This window comes from Aspergillus terreus, genomic scaffold (assembly GCF_000149615.1).
Source record: "Aspergillus terreus NIH2624 scaffold_5 genomic scaffold, whole genome shotgun sequence".
Lineage (NCBI taxonomy): Eukaryota > Fungi > Ascomycota > Eurotiomycetes > Eurotiales > Aspergillaceae > Aspergillus > Aspergillus terreus.
In genome coordinates, this window is record NT_165928.1 from 1,666,999 (window position 1) to 1,683,912 (window position 16,914).

The 16,914-nt window shown below is 52.4% G+C and overlaps 2 protein-coding genes across 2 annotated transcripts; both read left to right on the forward strand.

The window, feature by feature from the left end:
* Window positions 1-3,729: 3,729 nt before the first annotated feature.
* Window positions 3,730-9,508, forward strand: pkhB (putative sensor histidine kinase/response regulator; the record flags this gene model as incomplete). The annotated part of the gene is made up of 3 exons (XM_001213318.1): window positions 3,730-9,000; window positions 9,051-9,164; window positions 9,218-9,508. The coding sequence occupies 3 exons, from the start codon at window positions 3,730-3,732 to the stop codon at window positions 9,506-9,508; spliced, it is 5,676 nt and encodes a 1,891-aa protein (XP_001213318.1).
* Window positions 9,509-14,041: 4,533 nt separating this feature from the next.
* On the forward strand, window positions 14,042-14,921 carry ATEG_04141 (KxDL motif-containing protein; the record flags this gene model as incomplete). The annotated part of the gene is made up of 3 exons (XM_001213319.1): window positions 14,042-14,349; window positions 14,463-14,615; window positions 14,837-14,921. The coding sequence occupies 3 exons, from the start codon at window positions 14,042-14,044 to the stop codon at window positions 14,919-14,921; spliced, it is 546 nt and encodes a 181-aa protein (XP_001213319.1).
* Between the last annotated feature and the right edge of the window lie 1,993 nt (window positions 14,922-16,914).

Genomic DNA, 16,914 nt, shown 5'->3' on the forward strand with positions numbered 1-16,914 from the left:
CATATGGTTTCTTATGCAGCAGATGAGATTACCCAAATACCTATCATACCTACATAGGGAGGTGCCTACCTAGGTACCTACCTAGTAGTATATGGCAGCGCACGAACGAGTAACACACCCTTACCCAGCCCAGACAATGCCGCGGTGCCGAAACGTCGGGATGATCGACAGCCCGAAATTCATTCAATAATTTCCCGATGAATGGCCGTAATAGGAAGGATGTCCTAGTTCCATCCACTCTCAGGTGCCAATAGTGCAGGAACGCTGGGGACCGAGGGGCGGTTACTCGAAGACCTAGCCCCGGATCGGAGAATAATAGATCGCATTACAATCCTGTCCGAGAAACCTAAGAAAAGAGAGAAGAGTGATGAGCGGGTAGCCTGAAAATAGACGTAACGTACGTAATCAGGGGCAAGTTGGAAGCCGGAGCACGGTCAGTGGAGATCATAACATTGATCACGTCCTAACAGTCAGTATAGTCAGTATACCGAGATGATCACTACTTGTAAATATATACAAAGGCCATTTCTTACACGCAAGGTTAGACTGGAATATGAGGCGGCATGGCCGTTGTACCTCACTAGTCAAGCCTAAGAGCGAGCTAACGTAAGCGGCTGGCTGGAGTCGAAGCGAATGACGACATGAAGACCCCATGACTTTGTCCACTGAACATAGTGTGGACTAGTACAGGTAACTATTCGCAGCAAAAGCAGTTAGCCATCTGCAAGAGGTGCTGTACCCCGTACCGACTTGGCCTGAGTAGGTAGGGAGTGACAGCCACCATCTAAATAACCTACAATCCAGAGATTTGACTATAATTATGAATTTGAATGTTTCCCCTGGTATGAGAGGCGATGAATGGAAGGGTCAGAATTCTCAAAATAAGGCAGATGACGATAGTGGCAACGGAAGTCTCCTGACCCAAATGCTGATGTTGTCAGGTTGCTGAGGTGTACCTTCGACCAATTAAGTCTGGATCGGACAAGACCACGCATACACTAAAAAAGGGTTCAACCAACAGTCCCAGTGGTGGTGCTTGACAGGCACGGTATCGGGCTGGTACCAGGTTCTTTGCAGGTGCAGTTTCCAACCTCACGAATATTACCCGAACCTCTGGAGTCGGAGAGCGCCATAATAACGCTTGACATGGTTCCCGCCCGGGGAAAGAAACTTCTGGATTTGTTCCCCCCCAACTTAATCGCCTATAGTAATCACTCTGAAACTCTATAACGGGGCTGATAGGCAGACGATTTCAGCAAGGTTGTTTGCCCTGCCTGTCCGAACCCTTGCAAAAAATGGAACGCCTAAGATTTTCAGATGGAAATTCCGTCGATATATCTTGCAGATAGATGTAATATTGCATGACGCCTCCCCGGCCCAGTCATCTTCATCCCTATTTGATGCATCTTATCCCAAGTACATAGCATAACTCTCCTTCTCTTACCTGTCTTTCGGCCGCGAGAGAGGATTATTGCTAGTGATGAACCGAATCTACCATTATCAGGCGATTTCGGTGGCCAATTCCCAGTCTGTTATTAACACGCAAGATTCAGGAGAGCCATGAAAGGTGCGTGGAAATCGCCTTTCGCCGGGGTGGTAGTTTAATTCCAGTCACCCATTCCTCCAAAATGCCAAGAAGCTCCATCATAGCACGGTGCGCAAGTGGTGAAAGAGGGGCGCTTTTCGGGGTGAAAGCCCAAGGAATGTGCTTGACGACAGCTCCACCGGGACACTAGGGTACTAACTACTGGGACCTGAGTTTCCTTCTTCGTACCTGGATATACATATTAGGAGGGACAGAAACCGACTATGCGTTTCGGAAGACTGTTGATTAGAACGACCATGCCACTGATTCATCATTGCCACTATCATTTGCTCTATTTGCATCATAGGCGTAATCTGCGCCAGAGCAGATGGCTGCGGAGGTCAACCTGGGTATCATACACGATCCCTCGATACAACCTTGAATAGATGGAGTCCGTCCACGGAGAGAGGTATGGTCTTTACCATACAAAGTACCTAGGTAGGTACCCTTACTTGGTTGTCGACTAGATACCTACGGAATACTATCTGATGGTGTTGTACGACGGCGCAAGAATAACTCCCAAACCACCTCACCGACCCTTGGAAAAGAATGCCGCTATTTTATTTGTCTTTTTCTTACTCAGACACTCTGCGTTTCTTGATCATATTGTTCTTTGGAACAATAAACATGATCAATCCTATTCGTCCTAATGTAGATGATCCCCTGTCAAAACCCCCACCCGTTTTATTTCCCTTCCGATGAAATCATGTACAGTGGGTAAGGTAAAATTAATCAGAAAGAATAGTTAAAAGAAAAGAGGAAAAAGAAATATAATCAGATTGTTCGGCGGGAGAGTGAGGAGGGGCGTTTCTCATCTGTCTCCATCATTGGTACCAGTGGAATCCTTCCTCCCCAGCCAGTCCACTCACTATTTGCTCATCCGTCATCGTCCCTCGCTCCCTCATTCTCCCACCACCACCACTACGGAGTACCACCACCACCACCAACCATATTCTTTTCATCTGCACTTCCACCGCCGCATCGTTCTTCTGTGGCCAGCGGACTATTCTACTTCCATTCCGACTCCCCCAATTCTGATCATCCTTTCCTTCTCCCTCAACCGCCTTCACACACATCTTGCTTGCGCTTGGTGTTGTATCCTTTCCCCCCCTTCGCGCTTCTTTCTCTATTTTCTTTCGCCCTAGTCTTCCCCTTCGACACGTATTCTCGGTGGTCCTCTTGCACCCGGTGGTTGTGGTTGAAAAACCCCCCTCCTGTCGGAGTCTCCCAAGAACCTTTTTCAGTTACCGCGGGTTCACCCAAAAATTCCCCCCAGGGCTTGACTACGTCATAGTTGGACCCCCCCGGAGACGGACCATTTTCCACACCCTTTCAACACAAATCGTCGATCTGCTCCGGCGCAGTGGGAATAATAATAATCATAATAATAAAAAAGAAAGTGAGAGACGAGGAGAAAAGGTCAGATCAGTCCAATCTTCCCTTTTTTTTTATTACGTGCTTCTTTCCTTTCCAACTACCCTACGACACCAAACCGAGCCAAACCCACCCAACCTATCTGTACCCTACCCTATCATACCATACGATACATACATACCTTCACAACCTTCCTCACCATCTCCTGCCCCGATATACACCGCTTTTAGTCACCCTTCTTTCATCTGCCTTTTTTTGGTCTTTTTCTCCTTCACGCACTTTGTCCCTCTCCCCTTCATCCTCCTTTTTGACCCTTCCACCACCCTGAATACTTTTCTTCTTTACTCCCCGAGGAGGTATATACCCTGACGTCGGTGATTTTGAGGTTATCTCATTTTTTCTTAGTTTTCGTTTTTCCCCCATTACGCCTCTTTACTATTTTCTTTCTTTCTTTTTTTTAACACCCGTGCGCGTGGCCTTGCGATCGATTCCCCTCGTTCTTTTCCCTCTTTCGTCACTCATATTATCTTGCACTTTCAGTATAAAGCTGGCCTTACCTTTCTTTTCTCGCATTCCCTCCTTTCCCCCAATTCTCGCTTCGCCCAAAGTGTCCTGTTGCATTTCAACCTCCTTGCCTCATCCATCTGATCGCGGACCGGTTTGTCCGAGAAATGAGTGCCTTATTTGGCTCCTGTGGAGTTGGATTCGCCCAGGAGAATTGATTGTTTGACCGGCGGTGGAGGGAGTAAAGGATGGGGGACGTTCACAGCATGAGGACGCCTCCTCTTCCATCGCCGGCCGAGGCCCCTTCGCCCGTCGCCGCTCCCCAGTCTCACCACCATGGCTCCTCCCAATCAATCCCCGGTTTAATTACCTCTCAAAACGACGGCTATACTGTGGATGGAAATGCGACACCGGACAACACGATCTGGATGGCTAACTCTCTCTCCCCCATGTTGCATGAACAGACCGCCAATCCACAGCGCATACCATCACCCACGAAGCAGGATACGGATCCTGGCAAGAGATCCCCCGAGGATCAGGGGCGGAGTTCCCAGACGTTGAAGGAATTACGGAGGCAGATGGAGGAGCTGCTTGTATACCAACAGATGCAGCAACAGTCTCACGTCCAGGACTCGTCCCACCTCTCATCATCAAACGCAGATCCGATTTCTTCCAGCCCTCCCGAACCAACGAGGAAGCGGCGCATCTCCAATGTGTCATCTCCGAAAGCCGCGCCCACATCCGCAGGAGCAATGCCTTCTACTTCATGTTCCGACTCGACTGGCTCGGGTGGCACGATAAGAGCACTGGATTCGCCTACCGAGAACGTTCCCGGGCAGACACCATCCTATCCGTTCCCCAAGATGCAGCCTCAACCTTCCGCCAAACCTCCGCATCACTCCGGTTTCAATCCAGGTGCCTTCAAGCTAACTCTCCCGACGGAGAAATTGAAAATTCATATGGCATCATCGCAGTATCCTGAGGAACGACATCCGACTCCCGTGAAGACTCCCACATCGAGCAGCATCTTCCTTCCCCCCCAACACAAGCCCGTGGCTGAAGATCCCACCTATCCTAGTCCCAACCTGTATGACCTGACGCTACAACTGAATGCGGACCCCGGTCTGGATGCGTGGTGGGCCAATGTCGTCCACATTCTACAAGAGCATTTTGGTGCAGAGAGAGCGTCGCTAGCGGTACCCGGCGACGCGACGGATCTAGAGAATGTCCCATGGGGCCAGAAGGCAGTCTTCGATCAGAATGCACCAGAGTCGCCGGATCTGCAGCAACGCCATTTCCAACGGGGGACGGTCGCAACCCGGGGAGGTTCTCCGAAAGCCAGCAACGATGCGTCGAAGAAGAGTGAACAAGCAAATGGATCGGGAGTAGCAGCGAAACGGCCGTCGCTTTTGTCACGGCATTCGTTCGCAGGCTTCGGGAAAGAGAGAAAGGAGACTACCTGGAGCGGTTCGGATGCCTCTCAGAAAACAAAGCCTGAGACAGAACGAAACGAAGCCTCCACTAGCGAAGCGGACCATGCCACGCCGTATACACAGTCATTCGACCCCATGAATCCGGACTACCGCCATAGGCAGCTTGTTTTCCCCGCAACCAGACCGCTGGAAGTGGAAGCGGACCCGTTAATAAAGAGGACGGGCGTCGTGAAGCTTTTTGGACGTACGGGTCCCGTTGTGTTAACTCGGGAGTACTCCGAAAACCTGAGCGCAGCACCCAAGTCGGAAGACGAAGTGGTCCAAACCCCCGAAGACAAAGTCCAAGTAACACCAACAGCCGAGCCTTCACATCCGATTCCACCCGCCCATGTTGCTCGTACAAGATCCGTATCCAATCCTGTCATGCCGGGCTCTCTTTCTTCGCAGCCCCCGTTGATGGAGCTTTTCGATGAATACGAACAAGTACCTCCGTCTCCCTGGTCCCAGTCCCCGGCTCCTTCCCCGGCGCCCAGGGCACATGCAGAACAAAACCCCTTTTTCGTCAGTCATGCGGTGGATGAGAGCGCGTTCGCGAAACATCCCCCGCATCATGACTATTCCAATCTACGGCCCCTGGAGGCCATCGGTGTCGACCTCGCAAAATCCGTGGTCCATATCCCGCTCTTGCACGCTGGACGGTCTAAACCTACATCATCCTCCACCTTGAGATTTCCCGTTGCTATTATCTCAATCCTCTCTCCGATAATGCCCTACCCGGCCAACCTTAGGCAGTCGTTGGCCTACCTTATGCCGCATCTGACAACGTCCTTCTGCTTGGCTCAGCAATACAGCCAGTTGGAGCGCCAGGTTGCCTCACGCCTCGAGGCTCCTCGTTACGGTCATCTGCTTGGGTTAGGGGGAACATTTTCTGACGAGAGCAGTGAGTTGGAACTAGTTGCTGGGCTCAGTGGACATGTTAACTATACCATCGCTGATGACGGTTCTTTGTCCGCACGAGCCAGTCTCTCCAGTCCTGATGAACGATCGAATTCGACCAAGTTGAGTCCCTGCATATCTGGCTTTGGAACTCCCGGAATCGACCTCACCAGTATTGGAGCGGGTGCTCTTCATAATTCCACCGAATCACCTGGGCTCGCTGTCAAGCTTGGTAATGATAGCGTGGACAGCTATTTCAATGTCCAACAGTCCAAGAGCTTCCGCGAAGCCATAACGCGAAACCATCGGCTTTCCAAGGCCAAGCAGAGTGCCACTTCTACACCCACATCTCCCGGGAAACCATGGGGCAAGCCTCCAGGAGAAGAGGAGGCAACCACTGCTGCTGTCGATCAGAGTATACCGGTGACATCTCCGCTGCAAGATTTAAGAGGTCCGTCGGTTATATCGCCGACGCAGAATCCACCACGTCATCCGTCGGCCAACTCGTTTTACGCCCAGCTGCCGCGGGAATTGCCCCGCCCTTTTACCGACACGGTGGCGCAATTGATGCTGAACTCAGTTCCGTTACACCTCTTCCTCGCCAAGCCCCAGAGTGGAGAGGTAATTTGGACGAACTCCAAGTTCGATGCATATAGAAGAAGCCAGCCCCAGGAGCAGAAGCTACGCGATCCATGGCAGAACATCCATAGCAGCGAACGCGAACATGTTTCCCAGGAGTGGGCAAATGCCCTGCGGACGGGTTCGCAGTTCACCGAACGAGTCCGTGTCAGGCGCTTCAATGATGAGTCTGCCTACCGTTGGTTCATCTTCCGAGCCAACCCTTTACTGTCCGCCACGGGAGAAGTGTTGTATTGGATTGGCTCGTTCTTGGATGTCCATGAGCAGCATATTGCTGAACTGAAAGCCACGCAGGAGCGAGAGAAGTTTGCGATCGACGCCAAGTACCGCGCCTTTTCGAATTCAATCCCGCAAGTCGTGTTTGAGGCGACGGAGTACCGTGGCCTGATATTCGTAAACGAACAATGGCATCTCTACACGGGCCAGAAGTTAGAGGAAGCGCTCAATTTTGGCTTTGCGAAACACGTCCATCCTGATGATATGGAGAAATGTGGATTGCTTTCATTGTACCTTGCACAGTCCGAAAAGGAAGCCATATCAGAGACCGCCGAGAAATTGACCGACCTGGTGACAACGGCGCCTAAGGAACGGCCTTTGAGCCACGGTGTTACTCCCGCACTGGATGAACTTGTGAGGCGTGGAGTTGCTTCCTTACAAAAGGATGAGAATGGACGCGTTTTCTACTCGACAGAAATCCGACTCCGCTCCAAAGGCGGTGACTTCAGATGGCACCTTGTACGCTTGGTTCGAGTCGAGACTAGCAGCTTTGGAAGCGGAGAGGCTTCTTGGTATGGAACGTGCACTGATATCAACGATCGCAAGAACCTCGAGAGGGAGCTTAACAAAGCGATGCAACAATTGAACAACCAAATGGAGTCGAAGACGAAGTTTTTCAGCAACATGTCGCATGAAATTAGAACACCGCTGAACGGAATCCTCGGGACCATTCCTTTCATTCTGGACACGCAACTGGACACCGACCAGAGACGAATGCTTGATACTATCCAGAACAGTTCGACCAATCTGCGAGAGTTGGTGGATAATATCTTGGATGTCTCGAGAGTTGAAGCAGGCAAGATGTCTTTGGTCAACTCATGGTTCCATGTGCGGTCAGTCATCGAAGATGTGATCGATACGGTGGCCTCAAGGGCTATCGACAAGGGTCTTGAGATCAACTACTTGATGGATGTGGACGTTCCCCCAATGGTGATCGGTGATAGATTCCGCATCAGACAAGTCCTCATCAACCTCGTGGGTAACGCAGTCAAGTTCACTGCTCAAGGGGAGATACACATATGCTGCTCTATCTACCATGAGCCTACTGCGGTCACTAAAGAAACGGAGTTGTTGTTGAACTTCGACGTCGTGGACACTGGGAAAGGATTCAGTGCAAGAGATGCCGAACGCTTGATGCAAAGATTCAGTCAACTTGGGCAGAATGGCTCACAACAGCATGCTGGCAGTGGACTGGGGTTGTTCCTGTCAAAGCAGCTGGTCGAGATGCATGGCGGTAAACTGACCCCAAGCAGTAAGGAAGGCCAGGGCGCCAAGTTCTCGTTCTACGTCAAAGTGGACGCTCCTCCACCACCATCACCAGATGAGCCCCGGCTTCCTCGACATTCGTCAGCGGTATCGGAAGCGTCTGGGTTGCCATCCAAGTCCAGCTCTCTCCAGAAGTTGCTTTTCTCATCGAGAGACTCTATCGATTCCAGGGCTCCAGGCACCCCAGAACTGGCATCTGCTCTTGAGTCTCCACTTTCGCAGCCGCCAAGCACTTCTGATCCTTCCGTGCGCTTTGCGTTAAATAGCTTCTCCGAACGATCTTCGATGTCGTCCGCACTTCCCACGCCTGAACTCCATGCGGTAGATCCGCTAACCAAGGTGGATATGGCAAAACCGGCCGCCACTCAGACCGACAGCAACCCCGAGTCCCCTACTTCCACAAAGCCGCCGCCTTTGGAGCCAGGAGTTGACGCCTCTTCATCACACCCTCCTTATTCAATCCTCATCCTCTGCCCTCTGGATAACACACGGAAAGCTATTCAACAACACATTGAACAAGTCGTACCTCTCGAGATTCCCTTTTCCATCACGACAATCCCTGATGTTGAAGACTGGAGGGATTCGATAAACGATTCTTCTGCTAAGCCCACGCACCTGGTTCTGAATCTGCCCAGCGTTGATGACGTGTTGGATGTGATGCAGTATGTTTCGGAGTGTGACCCAGGTTCCGCGCCCTCGCTCGTTGTCATCTCGGACCTCTATCAAAAGCGACAAATCAACTCGAGAATCAAAGAACTGTCGTCTAGTGGAAGGCGCGTCTACACGGTGCCCAAACCTGTGAAGCCTTCTGCGTTTTCGGCCATTTTTGACCCCGACAACCGACGGGACCTGAGCAAGGATCGAAACCAGGATATGGCTCGGGAGATTAATAACAATTTCAAGACCATGTCGAAGATGGTCAAAGAGGTTATTGGGAACAAAGGGTATCGGATACTTTTGGTTGAGGACGATGAAACCAATCGCATGGTATGATATTCTGGCTTTCGAATAGCTTTAACTTGCTGACATGGTATTAGGTCATGATGAAGTACCTTGACAAGATCAAGGTTATGGCCGAAACAGCTGCGAATGGTGAGGAATGTACGGGCATGGTGTTTTCGAAGGAACCGGGCTACTATTCTCTCATCATTGTGAGTTCTGTGCACCGGCTTGTGATATTCTGCGGCTAACAGTCTTGATGTAGTGTGACATCCAAATGCCCGTGAAGAATGGTTATGACACTTGTCGCGAGATTCGTGCCTGGGAATTACGAAACCATTACCCACAGATCCCTATCATGGCTTTATCCGCAAACGCCATGACCGATCAGATCGAAGACGCCGCTCGCGCAGGTTTCAACGACTATGTCACGAAGCCCATCAAACACAATGAGCTTGGCAAGATGATGATGGGACTTCTGGACCCCAGCCGACCTTTACTCCTACTCCGGGACCGCCTGAAGGCTGATCAAGAGGGCATCCATCGCGAAGAATAGGCCAGCCTCTTGCGGCATACTTGACCTTACGCAGCATGACCGACTTGTCCGCCTTCACCCGTTCAACTCTTTACGTCGAGGTTATGAGTGTCTGCAACCTCCGCGTCCGACCTGTTATGATGTACCTGTTACTCTCCGTTTATTTCTACTTCTTTTTTCACACTTTTGGGCTGGGGTTTCTTTTTCTTTTTTGGCTCAGTCAGGGCCGTCGGATGGAAAGGCGCCATTGGATGATTCCGAGTCTTGATTAGTTGGTTTCCACGTCTGTTCTTCTTTCCCGCGCAGCCTTTTTACACCCCCTTTCGCGCGCGGATCTTGCACCATGCATCATTTTGCATTCGGCATTCAAAGTTTGATTGATACCTCTCAGCATTACGGGGCCGGAAGTTTTAAGCTTGTTCTTTGTGGACCATTGACCTTGTGCGTGGCGTCAGTTTCTCGGATTTGTTGAGCAGTTCTCGATTGTCTTCTTTTCCTCAGGCCTCGTCCCTTATGCGGCTTTTCCCGATACCAGCTTCTCACGAGCACGACATTTAACTTCTGGAATTGTATTTTGCAGATAACAGAGCGTTTTTATTCCTACCGGTGGATGCTATGTTCGATCTCCCCCTTCCTTTTCTTTTTCTCTTGACTTCTCTGGTAGATAATTTTATATTTAATATGCTCTGCCTCGACGGGTGGTTGGTTACTTGGCGCTGGTTTCGATTCCATGTGCACCTTTTGCAGATTGTTGACCAGTCTGTTGACTCATGTTGATAGTCATTGGGATCCATGTTGATCTTTGTTACCGATATACGCGGGAATGTTAAAGATAGATTCGTTATAATGAACACTTCATCTACTTGAATAGTTCCATCAAATGCAGTAATCCTGCAGCTTCGAGCCGTAGAGTCAGCATTATGCAATGATCACTGAGCAGCCAGGCTTACCATGTGCCAGGTCGGGCGCATACGATGTGCCTTTCTGTGTAACTGCCAGGGACAGAGTAGACTGTAGTTGAGGCAGAGGTTAGATATGGCGAATATGCATCTGTCTGGCAGGTGTGCTATCTACGATGGGAAATGGCACGAGTGTCTTTTTTTTTATTCCATAAGTTATGTGGTTTTCTATCATCTATCTTTGGTCTCTATTTATCGTTTACGGTTCGTATGTCGTTGGCTTATGCCTCTCCTTCCGATAAGAACACCAGCAAAAGTCAACTGGTTACCGGTATTCTGCGCGAGTACTAGGGTCAGCTAGGATGTCTGCCCTCCAAAAGAGTTCCCTGCACAGTACACAGGAAAAGGAAACGCTATAGTGTCTGTGTTTACCCAACTGGGCAGATCATGATGTGACCGGTGACCTTGGGAAATTCTGCCTGAATGCAGGATCACTGGGCAGGCGAGCCCTACTGAGGAGTCTGCCGCGAATGAGGCAACGACGTACCACCTATCTTGTGTTGGGGCGGGAGGGAAAAAAAAAAAAACGAGCCCAGCAAGCGAGACGCAGAAGGCCGGCGACAAGTCAGGCATGAGCGTTGCGACATGGGGCAGCGAGTCGTTGCGCAGTCCGGTCGCCAACCTTGTTACCAACCCACTACTTCGTATGTTCTAGAAAAGCCAAAGAGAGGGAAGCCGGTTGAGGCCCAATGGGTTGGCGGCCTCTGGGAGGTATCGGGTTGCGCCTGTCTTTGTGGCGGTGAGGAAATGCAAGAGCAAACGAACGATAGGCGAGTTCGACCCAACCCCACATTCTGTTGCATCCACATTGCATCCGCGAACATTGGGGGGGTGGCCCAGGGCGATTATTGGAAATAGAGGTGAAAGTGCGTGCAGGCTGAGATGGGCATTCGGTCGTGCAGAAAGGTGACTTGCCTCTGTTGGTCTCCAGTTCATCGTGGTGATAGACGTCACCACATGGACCTCTTCCATCGGCGTTGTCAAGGACAGCTCACCCGGTGGAGAGTGATCCCTATTAGATGGACGGAAGAAAATCAAATATTCGCCTGCGTTATGGTTGAGTCATTGGCTAGCCTGGGTTTGGTTATGAAGGCTTCATAACCGGGGGTGCTAGATGCGCGTGTCTGTTGTCATCCGTCATCCAACAATGACAGCCGTATAGAGGCAATTTTCGTCCAAGGACATAATAGAAGGACTAAAAAATGACGAAAACGGACCAAGAACGCGTCCAAGGATGAGACACCCTAATAGCAAGCATCCCTACAGATCCATCCTCGTCATGCGTTGGGCGGCTGTGTTACCCAGCGATCGGGTCGGACTGAAAGGGTAAAAAAATTCTCGGAAGGTTCCTTTGGGTTGACTTGCGTATGCGTGTTCCCCGAGCCTGATCGTGCTCAGGCAGTTCAAAAACGGGTCAAGAGCTCCGTTGTAAGGCAACAAATTCGTGAGGCAGCAAAGCCGTCAAGCTATGACGGCGCCCGCATGAGAGCCCGCGGGAACAGGCTATCAGTGGTCCTACCGGACTGTCGGTGGATGTCACCGTGAAGACAGCGAGAGACATGAGTGGCGTGCTCTCGTCCCAGCCAGCGGTACAGTCCAACAGTACGGACAGGAGCCATGCATATGGTGCCAAGCAGGTCCAGATCAGCATGTCAGCGTAGGGAATACCGGAAACCGTACTTCTCGTTTCCATCCGGCCATTTGCCCTTCTTCTGTGCCCCGTCGATCCAGACGGCATCGTTCCTTAGAGACAGCCGGCGAGCTGGCTGCATGCACTCATATACCTCGCATGCCGGAACGTGCGGAGGGTGCGATTGATTCTCTGCATCTGCAGACGCCCCCAATGCCATTTCACGAAGTCCCACTGGGATCCTTCAACGGCCGCGGGCACGTTGGCGGCGTTTAGAGCGCTTGTTACCTTTGGGTTTCTGGCCGCTGGCTTCTGCGCTCAGAGGTCGACGGGCAGCCGCCGATAAACGGAAAGCAAAACATAAGTATGAGGCCACAGCCGCCGAGGCTTTCTCTGCCCTTCGTTATCATATCCTCGGCAGACGGAGGAAGTCCACACTTGTTACACAATTGTCATTTTCTTTTTCAGGGACGACTTGCTCTTGTTTTATCATGCCGTGCCACTTCAGCGCTCCCCGGTCTCGGCCGGGATGAGTCGAAACACCTTTCTTTTGCACATGTTTTCGCCGCATCTTTCGAGGTAGTAGTCATGGCCGGGGCTGTCGGATTTATCCAGTATCGCTGATCCTACAACCTGGTCAGCACATCAGCGTCGCTTTTCCAATCACAGTGCCCGTGTCGACTAATCCCAGGATCCATGTTGCCAGCGAAGACATTTTCTCGGCTGTGTCCCATTAGCCCTTTCCAAATGCACGAGGTGATTTCATAATCAATTCTCCGCGAGAGCTGTCATGGTAAGTACGCACATTCCCCTCCAACCGCACGGACGACATATCCCCCCTCGTGGTGTTCAACAACGCGAGGAAAACAACACAGAATGGGGAGTGACAGGAGGCTATGAAAGCCTCATTGCTGACCGCAGGAATTGTCGGGCATGTCGTCATGAGTCCGTGTCGTAGTCAGGCAACGCCTTATCAGCCCGTCTTTTCGGCGGCTCGTTCATCTTGCGACTCGGCGGCAACATCCATGTTTTCCCAGCCACCCAGCCTCCGGATATTGAGAAAACCAAAACCCGTGGACTAAGATGACAGGGAAAAACAAGGGGACTGAAATTGTATAAAAAAAGACCACGGAGGAGGAGGCAGAAAAGGGGAGAACCCATGGCAGCCAACTGTGGTAGGCAATAGAACAACCAAGTAAATCCCGGCCCGCCGAGACAGCGGAAATGGGTCTCTGGACGGGCTCCATCGGCTTCCCTCCCTTCTTATATGTTCGTCCGCAGACCCCATTTTGCAATTGCACGCTTCACGGCAAGCAGACGAAAAGGCCCAACGGGACAGAATGACTCCCAATCTTGCCACGGCAGTGCGGGAGGGAGTCCGAGTGGAGGGGGATTGCGAGGGCTGGACCACTCTCCGGCCGTCCGCCGCCCTCCCTTGAGTTTCGTCTTCCCACCCAGAGCGGGGTCGATTCGGAATCAGGAGCGAATTGGCGGCCAGAGAGAAAGAGACGGGCGGAATTGGGGGGTTGCGATTGGAGAGTACTGGAGGAATGGCGAGGGTGAGGGTTGAGGGGGGAAAGGAGGCAAGACTTCCGCCATGCTCCAAATGCCCAATGACGGACACGATCAACACATGCCCCCCTCGTCCATGGGGGTTATCGTCGGCCTTGAGGGCTCTTCCGCCGGAGAGATGACTCTCCGCGGAGGGTTATATAAACCCTCATCCTGTCGGTCATCTTCTTCCTTCCTTCCTCTTCTCTTTTTATCCCTCCAGCTCTCTCCGCTCTCTCCTAGCTTCCTCCCATACCAGTCCCTGCTGCTAGTCAGTCACTGCATACCCATAGCCTTCTATTATCTTTCTTGTCTTGCAAGAGTACCGGCCTTCCAGACTCTTACCCTCGTCGTCATCCTCATTCATACACTTCAGCCCCTCCCCGCTGTCTCCTCGAAAAACTGCATATCACAATGGCGACTTACCACTACCAAGCCCCATCTCTTCCTCTCAATGTTCCCTCCAAGGCTCCGGCTTCTGCCGGCCTCTACCCCATCAGCCGCGTCCCTGGCTCTCCTCCCGATATCTCCGACGGCAGCACCACGGCGGGAAGTCGTACTTCCGCCGGGTTCAGCTACGGCTCGGGCAGTCTCAGCGGCGACTATGAGTCCAGCTCCACCTCGATGTCCGGCGTCGATGTCGTGGATGTTCTGAGCGATCGCATGCAGAATGCCTTTGACCCCACTCCCCTGGACAAGGGGCTGGCCATGCAAGCGCAAGCGTATGTGGTTTCCATTCCTGCACCGAGGAGTGATTCCGCTTCGAAAAGGGGGACATTTCCCGCGATGTCTGAATATCCAGTCCACGGCCAGCGTACTGACAATCACGAACTAGATCTGGTCAGCTGAACGCGAAGCAACGAGAGCTTCTCGAGCTGCAGGCTCTCGCTCAGCGACGTCTCAAGGGCGCGCGCGCCAACTTCGCCGACGGAATTAAAGTCGCACGCGAGACCAAGCGCGACCTTGAATGGACTCAGAAGCGTGTTAGGTGAGTTCCAACCACTTTCATTCTGTCGCTGCGACAGTCGAATCGACAGTCGTCGTCGGACCCCGCTCCGCCCCAGTGGAAGAGCGGAGGCCCGCCGCGCTCCGCTGAAGGACGCTCTTGGCGAACCTGCGTTGGCTGTCGATAGCTCCCGCGCGGACAGGATGAGGCGGGCTTCGCAGAAACCCGCGTAGAATCCACGACGCTGACCTAGTTGGCATTAGTGCGCTGAAGACGAAAGCCGAGCGAGCACACCCTGACGAATACCGACGAGCAAGCAAGAAGTACACCTTTGACGACGACAACTGAACCGCGAGACAGCTTCGCAGCTGCATTTCCTCTGTCTCTTTTCTTCGGCCGGATTTTAACGAAAGTATATAATTTATTAACGACAGTGATGACGATATCTTCCAAAACTGCGTGCAGAGTGCTGGTCTGGCTTTGCTTTCTTCTGTTGGTTTCCTTGGACTCACGGTTAGCGGGTACTTCTGGGAGGGTGTTTATTTGCTTTGTACATTGGACCGTGTGCTTACCGATAGCTCTCTGTTTCTTGATGAAATATACCTGGGCTTTCTGCAAATCTCTCGTCCCCAGAGTACTGACACCAGCAGACAGCAGCGACAGACGCAGAAGAGAACACCCAACCCCTGGCCCGATCCACGTGCAAACGGACAGTGAGACACTCACTGACATCACAGGGTCGTCCGAGCAGTCATGTGCCCGCACCCGACCACTTTTCGTGGGATATGCCCGCGGGGGCAGGCGTGGCACGGTCCCCTGGGGCTGAACTGGAGCTCTCAGGTCGTCGACCACGACCGGGGCAGAGCGACTCTCACAGCCCGGCGACATCTTACCGGCATGTGGAGGGAACCTCAAACAGCCGACGTGAAACCAGCGCGGGCCCTAATCTCCCCTTCTATCCCCAGGGAGGGGGTTGTTAACAGATTGAGTCGATGGGCCAGGGGCGGAAAAGGGGGGTTGACAGCAACTCAACTCCCCAGCGCGCCGCGCTCCGCCGACCCCACTCCGCCGGCGGACGAGACGCAAGCCCGCCGTGCTCCGCTCCGCCCTCCGTTTTCGCTCGATTTCCTTGCCGCTTTTGGGCGGCGAGACGCGGTACAGCCCTCGGTGGATGCTGGGGGTGTGACTCGGCGATTGGGCGTGGACGCGTGGACGCCACGCGAGCTGGAGGCCATTCTAGCGCGTAACCGGGCTCGACGAGCTCTGCGTAGTCAGGGGAGATGACCAATCAGTCTGGAGCTGGGCTGGGTGCTGGGTCGTGCTGTGGTGGGCGTGGCTGGCTGCTATGTAGCTTGCTTGTAGGCGTGGGTCATGTCAAACCATGCGAACCGCACGTGGCTGGAAGGATATGATGTAGGCTATGGCATTGAGATGGACAGGGTCGGGTTCCTGGACAGGTGGCGTTTGCATTGGTCTGGGCTAGGTAAAGGGGGTGTCTTCTGGTAGGGAAGATTCAGGAACGCAGGGAGAAGGCCCGGGAAGCGGGAGGATCCCAATAACCCTAAGTTTAATTATGTGTTTGGGCTTAAGTGCCTCCAGCCTTGACCGTTTGCATGCTTTAAAATACAATCCTTTAGTTCCATGAAAGAGACAGCCCCTTCAATCAATTGTTCCCACATTCGTTGACTCCATGCATGGACATGTCCTGTTTACCTCAATCGGGTTTTTCATTAGAGAACAGTATCGCACCAGCCTTACCAGCGTACCCTAATCGTTTCACTTTTCTTCCTTCAATCCTTAGCAAGCACGATCAACACCTAGTCCCACAGCAGGGGAAAGCAGCCTTGAAAGCTCTAGTAGCGCAGGAGACACTCCGTCTTCATGACCCGGACTCCTTTCCACGGATCGATCACAAAGCTCGGTAAGAAATACACCGTATCGCCGTTCTCGATCTTCACCCCATGGGACAGCTTCACCAGCTCCTCTCTTGCAATGTAAGTGCCATTGGGAGCAGTATACCCGCCATCTGAGGGCTGCTTCAGCGATGGAGGGCCGGGTCCGACGAGGCCCGCGGACTTGATCTCCTTGCTGGTCGAAGCGGTGGTAAGGTAGGTAGGTTTGGGATGGGTGCGAGCTACAGCACGTAGAAAGACAGTCAGTCGGGTCTTCCTTGGGCCTTCAAAGAGACGGCACGGGAACTACATACCTGTAGAAACACCAGCCTCGGCCGGTCGCTGATGTCGACCTTCGACGCTCTCAACTCCGCCAGGACCACGAAGAACAGGAGTTTTGTTCACCAGTCCCTGTTTAGTTTCGCCTTGAGGAGGTGCGGTGGCCGGCT